The sequence below is a fragment of the Camelus ferus genome, chromosome X (assembly GCF_009834535.1).
Source record: "Camelus ferus isolate YT-003-E chromosome X, BCGSAC_Cfer_1.0, whole genome shotgun sequence".
In the NCBI taxonomy this organism is placed as follows: domain Eukaryota; kingdom Metazoa; phylum Chordata; class Mammalia; order Artiodactyla; family Camelidae; genus Camelus; species Camelus ferus.
Window position 1 is genome coordinate 62399512 of NC_045732.1, and position 9816 is coordinate 62409327.

Below are 9816 nucleotides of genomic sequence, written 5' to 3' on the forward strand. Positions count from 1 at the left end.
TCCATGTGTGTGGAATTTCCCTTAGAATCCAACGGATACTTTAAAAACTTCTTTGAGGATCATAAGAATGACTGTTTCTTTTTCCCTTTGATTTTCAGGAATCTCAAAGCCAAATCTGAAGCTGAACCTCAGGGGTTATGCAAACTCTCATGCCCTGATTTTCCCTGATGTTGACTTTCTGCTCATGATTTTATCTGGCTTGTCCTGATGGTTCCTATTTATATTTTACTCTCATTATTTCAGTATATGTGCCCCTCAACAGGTTGCTTTACATCCTTTGCAAAGAAGAAGAGTAAAAAAAAAAAAAAAAAAGGAATAGAAACTCTATAGAAACTCTATCACTTTGTGTCGTGGTTCCTGATCATTAAATAGAATTTAATACTATTTATATTTCTTCAAGGTCTGAAAGTTACCCCCCCAAATTTTTTTGGTTTATTAGTATTCAGGTGTTTGTCCTTCAAATAATTTCTTCAGTAGGTCAGTGGTCGACAAGAGATAAAATAGGTACTTCATCCCTTGTGTAATGTGTTTTTTGACTGCTTCGAATAACATTGGAATTTAAATTTTGGTTTTGTTTTCATGCTGATGTTATACTAGTTTGCCTCATAAACTACACTGAATGTAATAAAAACATTATAGGTAGTACTGAGGGTAAGTCTGGTTTTTAATGATTTGAGTAGTGATACAGTGTATTAGAATGATCTCTGGAGCAAAAGTTAGGAGTCTTATTTCCAGTTCTAGTCAAGGTTCAGCTACAAATTTGCCTTTTGATTTGTGGTATATTGCTTTACCTGACTGAGTCTTAAAATTAAGGGGAAAAAATGATATGGACTTTAAGGTCTCATCCAGTTCTAATGTCTTATTATTTGAATTATGAAAAAATAGCTAGTGAATACTTACTGATAAAATATGTTTATTATCCCTTTATCATATGTACAGTATTCCACCTTTGGCCATGCCTTAAATTTATATGACTAAGTGTGCATATTAATATAGTTAAAATAAGAAGCAATAAAATAATGAACATCTCATTCATGCATGCATAATTCTTATTCTGATGACATTTTTGAAATCCGTGGTGTTACTACAAGTACTTTTTTTCCTGTTTCCATAATGACAAAATAACATTAATAATACATTCCTGGAATATTAACTACATTGTGCTAATGGGAAGTTTAATAGCCTAAAAAAAAGGCTAACAAAGAACTTATGATGTGTTTTCTGAGTAGTTCATTCACTGTTGTTGCTGAGATCATGCCTAAAATGCCACGGGATCCTAATGGTGTGACTCCTATGTACAAGAGGATCGTTCCTGGGAACATCTCATACAAAAGCAGGCTTGTAGAGTTTGAAGAGTCCTTAGAGGATATTATTTCTTACATTGAAAACAGAAGCATCCTTTCACTAAGTACAGTGTCAGAAATGTTCTTGTGACAAGAAGTACTTTCCTACCATCCTACTATATATAAAATGTGAACTGAATTTGAAAACAAAGGTTTTCCATTAACACCATCATATCAGTACCCTATCTTGGGGCCTATCACAAGGAAAGAAATTACATTATTTGTAAGATCAATGATAGAATGATAAGTCAATTTACCTCTGGTTTACTGCCCATTTAGTCAGCCAGTCACCAAGGTGATCCCTAATGTCGCCCACCTTCTTGTACTCACACTCCCCTCCCAGACTGTACTACAGTTGGTCTGTGTGACCAATAGTACATGGCAGAAGTAATGGTATGTAACTTTCAAGATCAGGTAACAAAGGACTATGACTTTGGTCTTTGGCCCTTCCTCCTCAGAGTAGTCATGCTGGGGAAGCCATGGAAAGGTGCAGGTGACAAGGAACTGAAGCCTTCTGCCAACAGCCATGTGAGTGAGCCATCTTGGAAGAGAATCCTACAGTCCTAGTTGAGTCTTTAGAAGCTGCATCCCTGGCCAACAATCCAATCACAGCCCCCTGAGAGATCCTGGCAGCTACCCAGCTGATGAGCTGCATCCAAATTCCTGACCCTCCAAAGCTGTATGAAATAATATGCTTGTTGTTTTCACCTGATAAGTTTTTGAATAATTTGATGAACAGCAGTAGATAACTAATACAGAAAAGTCTACTTTAATATTAAACAATAGGTTAAAAGTGATTTTTCAGAGTGTTCCTTCCCAGGCCTGTCACAACCTGCCTATATACATAGAAAGCCATTAAGCCTATTCTCAAAAATGTGTTTGTTTCTAACTAATTTTACAAATAAAATTACTATGTTCTATAATCGACTCAGATTTTTCAACAAAAAAATGGCATGGGGGATAAAAGGGTGTTGGGAAACTATTACTGACTCTTGAAGAGACATATCGACAACTTCAGTATGTGACCTTGATTGGATCCTGATTCAAGCCAACTGTAAGAAGAAATGTTTGAGGCCATCGGTGAGGGGAAAGTAAACACTGACATAGTGGATGATATTAACAAATTGTTGTTATTCTTCTTGGGATAATAATGATATTGTGGTTATAGTTTTTAAAGTCTTATCTGTTAAAGATATATAATGAAGTGTATATGGTTGAAATGATTTCATAGCTGAAATTTGTTTTTATTTTTTTTTTCAGTGGAGGTACAGGGGATTCAACCCAGGACCTTGTGCATGCTAAGCATGTGCTCTACCACTGAGCTATTTCCCCCCCCCCCGAAATTTGTTCTGACATGCTCCAAAACAAACAGAACAAAATATTGGTGGAATCAAGCGTAGCAGAATAGTGATAATAGTTGAAGTGAGGTGACGGATACCTGAGGATTCATTATACTAATACCTCTAACTTTTCTATCTGAAAATTTCCGTAATAAAATTTTTTAAATATTGAGCACCTTATACTTTATTTAAAAGTAATATGAGAATATAAATATGATATTTTAATGTTTATTGTTGGAAAATGCAACACAGTTCAAAGAGCTCACTTAATAAAAATGTATTTTAGAGTATTTCCATAGTAAACAGTTTTACAGTGGTCATCCAAAGTCCAAGAAGTCTTCTTTCATACCATAAATAATTGTAATAATTTATTTTGAAAAATATAAGTAAAAGCATAATTATAAAGTGTCAAAAATTTTTAAAAAGACCTCAGGTGAAATGGCATAGCTCACAATTTGATGTATCTCCACTGCTCCAAACACACTGCAATTCTAGATAAAATACATAAAGATAAAAATAAGACACAGCTAAGTGCAAAAGCAAAAACAGGGGGAGGGTATAGCTCAGTGGTAGAGTGCATGCTAAGCATGCATGAGGTCCTAGGTTCAATCCCCAGTACCTCCAATAAAACAAACAAACAAACAAACCTAATTACCTAAGCCGCCCAAAATAAAAAACTTTTCAATTAAATTTAAAAAACATTTTAAAAAAGAAAGCAAAAACAACCAAATAAGGAGAAAAAAAAAAAAAAACCCATCTCTGTGGACCAGAAATTAAACAGAAATGCAAAGCGACAGGGAGTCCTGGAGCCATTGGCCTGCTGGTTCTAGGTCTTAGAAGCAAAGTAGGGATGGCCAAGAGTTTACCCCCAGTGGGGTAACATGGGATAAATTCGGGAGTCTGAGATTTACAAATGTTAACCACTATATATAAAAATAGATTAAAAAAAAAAAACGAATTTCTTCTGTATAGCACAGGGAACTATATTCAGTATCTTGTAATAACCTTTAATGAAAAAGAATATGAAAACAGATATATGTGTATATATGTATGACTGGGATATTATGCTGTACTCTAGAAATTGATGCATTGTAAGTGACTATACTTCAATTAAAAAAATAAGTGCTATATAGGGAAATATATACAAGATCTAATGGTAGCTCACGGAGAAAAGTGACAATGAATATATATATGTTCATGTATAACTGAAAAATTGTGCTCTACACTGGAATTTGATACAACATTGTAAAATGATTATAAATCAATAAAAAATGTTTAAAAAAAGTAAGTGCTATAGAAATAAGAAGCTTTAATTGTTTAAAGCTGGGATCTGGGGTGGAGTTATGCTCTAGAAAGGAGGCTGGAAAAAATAAACTCCCTGCAGAGAGAGCTCAAAAGAATCTACAAGTCTAGTTAGATGAAGAGCAAATATGGCTGACTCTTTTTGTTTGTCTATCCATGAGACTTTTTTTTTTTTTTTTCGGCCAAGTAATTTTGGAGACTAGTTTGATAAATATTTTGAGTATGTTTAGAATACTAAAAAAAAAAAAATGAAGATTCCATATTGATTTAAAAAATAGTAAATTATGGGGAATAAACAAGCAGAACTGAAACATGAATAGGTAGATGTGGAAAAGAATCAACCCAAAATTCTGGAAATGAAACATCTAAACTTTAAAAACAAAAGAAACTCAATAGGATAAAGAGTTGGATAATTAGTGAATTGGAAAGTGATACTGAAAATTTTACCTGAAATGAGACACAAAGACACAAAGAGAAGAAAAATGTAACCAAGATATGGAGAATAGATTGAAAGACCACATCATCTTTCTAATAGAAATTCCAGAAGGAAAAAAAAAAGGAGAGAATGGTGTAGAATCAATATTTGTAGAATTTATGATTGAGGTTTCCCCAAAATCTAAAGACACAAATCTTTAGATCTAAAACATATTCTGAGTACTGAGTAAGACAAGTATAAATAAATCTACATCTAGACACATAGTAATTAAAAAAGCATAGCACCAAATACAAAAATAAAATCATAAAAGTTACCAGTGAAAAAGGTAGATTACCTTAAAGGAACAAAAATTAGACTAAGCAGCATGTTTTTTTTAAGCACTAATAAGTACCAGGAAACAGTAAAGTAATATTTTCAATGTGCTCAGAATCAAGTTTATTCCCACTTAAACTACCATTTAAGAGTGATAGGAAAGGAGTGAAGAAAAGGAGGAAGGAAGGAAAGAAGAGAGGGAGGGAAGGAGGGAGGAAGAAAAGAATGGAAGGAAGGAAAGAAGGAAGAAAGAACCCAGAAGGAAAGCATCAGATAGAAAAACACAAAGATAAACAAAGAAGTTGTCAGTAAAACAAATTAATTGTTTTATTATAAAATAAAATATTTAGTATTTTTAAGTTTTAGGAAAAAACTTGCTACAACAATAGCAAAAATGCACATTAGAGTCCTTATTGTTATCAAAAGGAAGAGAAAACCTCAATAACTTGTTAGAAAAAGTATATACATTGAAAAATTTTTACTTCAACTTCCATTTCTACAAACATGGCAGACGAGATAATCTGAAAAATCCGCAACCATAAAGTAGTTAGAAATGCTGGAATAAGCTATAACTGACCTCCTTTTAAAAGCGTAGCTGTGCTCCAATGAAAGGAAAGGAAACCACCTGTGGCAAAGAATGAAGAGAAAACTGAAAGCTAGAGAAATAAGCTTCTGAGTTGATAGTGCAGGGGTGTTGAGGAATGTTGCAAGTCACAACAATTTAGAAGTTTGGGTTTGAAAGTCCAAGTGGGGATAGGACAAGATACTTAGCATGTACAGGAAGCGTGGAGTTGAAACTGAGAAACGGGTCTCCAATGGCTACAATTGTAATAAAAAGAAGAAGTAGAAAAACGCAAACAACTGTCTGTATTGCCTGCTTTGTGGGGAGGGAGACTCCTCTAAGAATTCCTAACCACAGGCCTGCCTTTAAACAATGAGTTTGTGGTTTAAATTTACATCACTTTTTTGATCTAATTTAAAGGAATTATGAGATTGGCTCATGTGATTATGAAGATTGGCGAGCCCAAAATCTCCCAAGTGGGCAGGTAGACTGGAGACTCAGTGAAGAACTAATGCTACAGTTCAAGTCTGAAGGCCAACAAGCTGAAGACCCAGGGAAAAGCCAATGTTACAGTTCAAGTCTAATGGTCATCTGCTGCAGAGTTCCCTCTAGCTCAGGGGAGATTAATGTTTGTTCTATTCAGGCCTTCAACTGATTGGATAAGGCCCACCCATATTATGGAGGTTAATTTGCCTTACCCTTAAGTCTATTGATTTAAATGTTTATCTCATCCAAAAACACCCTCACAGAAGCATTCACAATGTTTGACCACATATCTGGGCACTGTGGCCCAGAAAAAATGACACATAAAATTAACCCTAATTCACAGCCACCTCCAGCTTTGTTCTCCCTTGCCTCTTACCCATGAATACTAGAGATGCCAGAGAAACTCAATGCTTGCTTTTCCAGTCTCTGGGAAGATGACCCAGATCTGGTCAGTGAGACTTAATTAGAAGTTGGCTGTGACAAAGGGAGTGGTTTCTTTTTGGGGTGATGAAAATGTTCTAAAATTGATTGTAGCGATGGTTGCAGAATTTTGTACACTAAAAGTAGATGAGTTGTATGACAGCTAAATCATATCTCAATAAAGCTGTCCCACCCAAAAATATGTTTCTTCATATCATTTTCCACTTTCTTTTGATAAAGGTATAGAAATCTTGGCTCCCATAAATAAATAGCTAGCTAGATAGCTAGATGAAAGAAAGAAAAGAAAAGAAAAGAAAAAAGAAAAAAAGAAAGAAAGAAAGAAAAGAGAAGAGAGAAAAGTCGCTTTTGCACACCCCACTTAAGAGGCCCTTAAGAAAGCATAAATTTAAACCAGGTTCTTTCCAGCTTTCTATGTCATGATCACTAACCTGACCATACACTATATCAGATTTGATGCCTTGGATTTTTTTTTACATATTACTGCCTATCTCCCAGCTGAAATAATCTCTGACACCCCTACCAATTCTTTGGCAAGTAACTGACTCTAAGGACAAAGAAAATTCTCTTTATTTTTTTTTAAAGGGCCAATGGGCTAGAGGAAAACAAGGCACCTAGCTTTGCCTTTCTTTGTGGCAAAAATATATTAGCACAACAAGGCTCCTTCAATCCTTACACCAGTTCCAAAGGTAGACATGTACAAAGCAATTTTAAAGATACAACAGTAGGCTGCAGAGAAATCCCCTGGACTGGTCACTTTGGACTATGCTTGAGGAATTAGGAAAAGTGCAGGTGTGCTAGGCAGCTTCTAAAATGGCCCCCAGTGATCACCTCCTGATAGTCACACCTCCTATAGTTCCCTCCCGTTGAATGTGAGCTGGATTCAGTTTCTTTTACCAAATAAACTATGTCAGAAGTGACAGGTTGCCACTTCTGAGATAAGTGACAAAAAGACTGTGGCTTCCATCTCGGGCACCCGCTTTCCCTCTTTTGCTCCAAGGGAAGCCACCGGCCATGTTGTGAGTTGTGCTGTGGAGAGGCCCACAGGGTGAGGACCCGAGGCCTGCCCACAGCCATGCGAGTGAGCTTGGAAACAAGACTCCCACTGGAGCCTTGAGATGATACAGCCCAAGTAGACACTTTGATGGCAGCTTTATGAGAGACATCGAGCCAGAGACACCCAAATGAGCTACACACAGACTCCTGACTGACAGAAACAGATGATACGTGTTTGTCATTATAAGGCTCTGAGGTTTGAGGTAATTTGTAAAGCAGTAATAGATAACTGATATGCATGTAAAATAATTAACACCTCCCACCCAATTAGCTACAAAATAAACCATTAAGATCCCTTACTTTTAAAGTTGAGTCATTGTAAAGGAAGAGAGAGATAAAGAAAGAACTATCTTATTAAGGATTTGGGGACTGTATTGTTACTTTCTGAACAACTGTAAATTCTTCAGAAATCGAAAGAGAGAGAGCAGTTTTGACTCAGTACTTTTTCTTCTCTTCCAGTCTGGGGCATGGTCACTAGCCCATGATGAGCTCCTTATGGACTGATGATTAAAATACCCAATACTACCTTACCCAATGATAATTTTCATTTCCTCACATTTTCCAGGGCTAGCCAGTCACATTCCAGGGAATGCTCTGGAAAATATTGGCATTACTATTCTAGTTTCCATCCCTTTCAACAGAGGTAGTACAGAGCTGAGCTGCAGCGTTTTTTTTACTCTTATTACAACAACTTTCTTCATTTTTCATTCTTTATACTGTATAAAGCCATTTATGTAATGTTGGATAACGTGTTCAGAGTTAAGCACTTTTGAACACTGTGTACACAAACCCTACCCTTCCATAAAAGGGTGTGTGAACCTATGTGTATGTAAAAGTTCATTAAAAATTTCACTAAATAAAGCCATCTGGTATGGTGAAAAAGACAAAATTTTAAAGTATTGTTCAAAATACATGTTTTCAGCAGTGTGCTCAGCAATCCCACGAATCTGTCTTTTCCTTCAACAGTGTTTGGACAGAACAGACCCAGGGACACCTCTTGCTTCAGCCTCCAACCACCCTTCAACCTTATTACCAGTCGCAACATTCAGAACCAGCCACCCTGCTATCCTCCGTTTCCAGGACCAGCCAGCATCATTTTGTGAGCCTAACTCCTTATTACCATCAACCATGCGCTCCCAGATTCGTCAGAATTATTCTACTGAGGTGGAGGCCGCCAGCAACCGCCTGGCCAACATGCATCTGCGGGCCCCCTACACCTACCTCTCTTTGGGCTTCTATTTTGACGTGGCTCTGGAGGGTATGGGCCACTTGTCCCGCGAACTGGCTGAGGAAAAGCTCGAGGGCGCCCAGCGTCTTTTGAAAACGCAAAACCAGCACCACAGCCGCGCCGTCTTCCAGGACGTCCGAAGCCATCTCAAGATGAGTAGGGGAAAACCCAGGACGCTATGGAAGCTGCCATTCTCGTGGAGAAGAACCTGAACCAGGCCCTTTGGGACCTGCGTGCCCTGGGCTCTGCCCGCGCAGACCCTCAGCCCTGGCACTTCCGGGAGAGCCACTTCCGGGATGAGCAGGTGAAACTCATCAAGATGGGCTCCCTCCTGACTAACCTCCGCAGGCTGGCTGGTCCCCAGGCTGGGCTGGGTGAGTACCTATTCGAAAGGCTCACCCTCAAGCACAACTAGGAGCCTCTGTAACCCAGCTGCTCTGGTGTCAGGGCTTCCGCCTGAAGCGTCTCTCTGCAGTCACCACGCAGCTTTTTAAACATCCTGGAGCCCTCGCCCAAGCCTGGGACCAAATGGAAACAATAAAGCTTTTTGCAGCAACAAACAAACAAACAAACAAACAAAAACAAAAACATGTTTTCTACCTTCAGGCACATCAATAAGAAATGAAGATACAAATGATAGTGTATATCATATAAAATACTCATAAAGAATTGACCATACTCAACTTCATGACATACCACCACATCATAAATATTGGCATTTAGTTTCAGACCGAGAAATGACTTCTCTCACACGCCTTAAGTTTTTGATACTATGGTTATATGAACTACTGAATTCTAATTCCCCTTAATCTTTAGTTAAACCTTAAAGTTGTAAGTGGAAGAAATCTGGAACTTTTCCCTCAATTAAAAATTATGTTGAATGAGAGGTGTAGACTAAGTGAGAGGGCCCCAGCGCCACCCCCCATTTCCTGTGAAAGGGCAGGGTGGGGTCTGCCTTGCAGGCCAATGGTGAAATACCACTACTCTGATTTTTTTTTTTTTTTTTTTTCACTGACGCAGTGAAGAGAGGAGCGGCCAGCCCCAAGGGTCTCTCCTGGTGCCAAGCGCCCTGGCCGGCTACACGCCGGCAGGGCCAACTCACTCTGGGGACAGTGCCAGGTGGGGAGTTTGACTGGGGCGGTACACCTGTCAAACGGTAACGCAGGCAATTTTTTAAAAATTAAAGAAAAAAATTATGCTGAACCCCAATTATTAGAAAATTTAAATTATAAGTGACATTTTATTGGCACATATGCTCTAAAAACTCTCACCCACAAGCTGATAGTATTTAGTTTCATCTACTTTCCTTTTTC

General features: G+C 37.7%; 1 protein-coding gene across 1 annotated transcript; it reads left to right on the forward strand.

Moving 5' to 3' along the window:
• Window positions 1-8403: 8403 nt before the first annotated feature.
• On the forward strand, window positions 8404-8918 carry LOC102514041 (ferritin light chain-like). The gene is given in 2 exon segments (XM_032474376.1): window positions 8404-8638; window positions 8641-8918. Coding segments are annotated over 2 exon segments (513 nt in total).
• The last annotated feature ends 898 nt before the right edge of the window (window positions 8919-9816 follow it).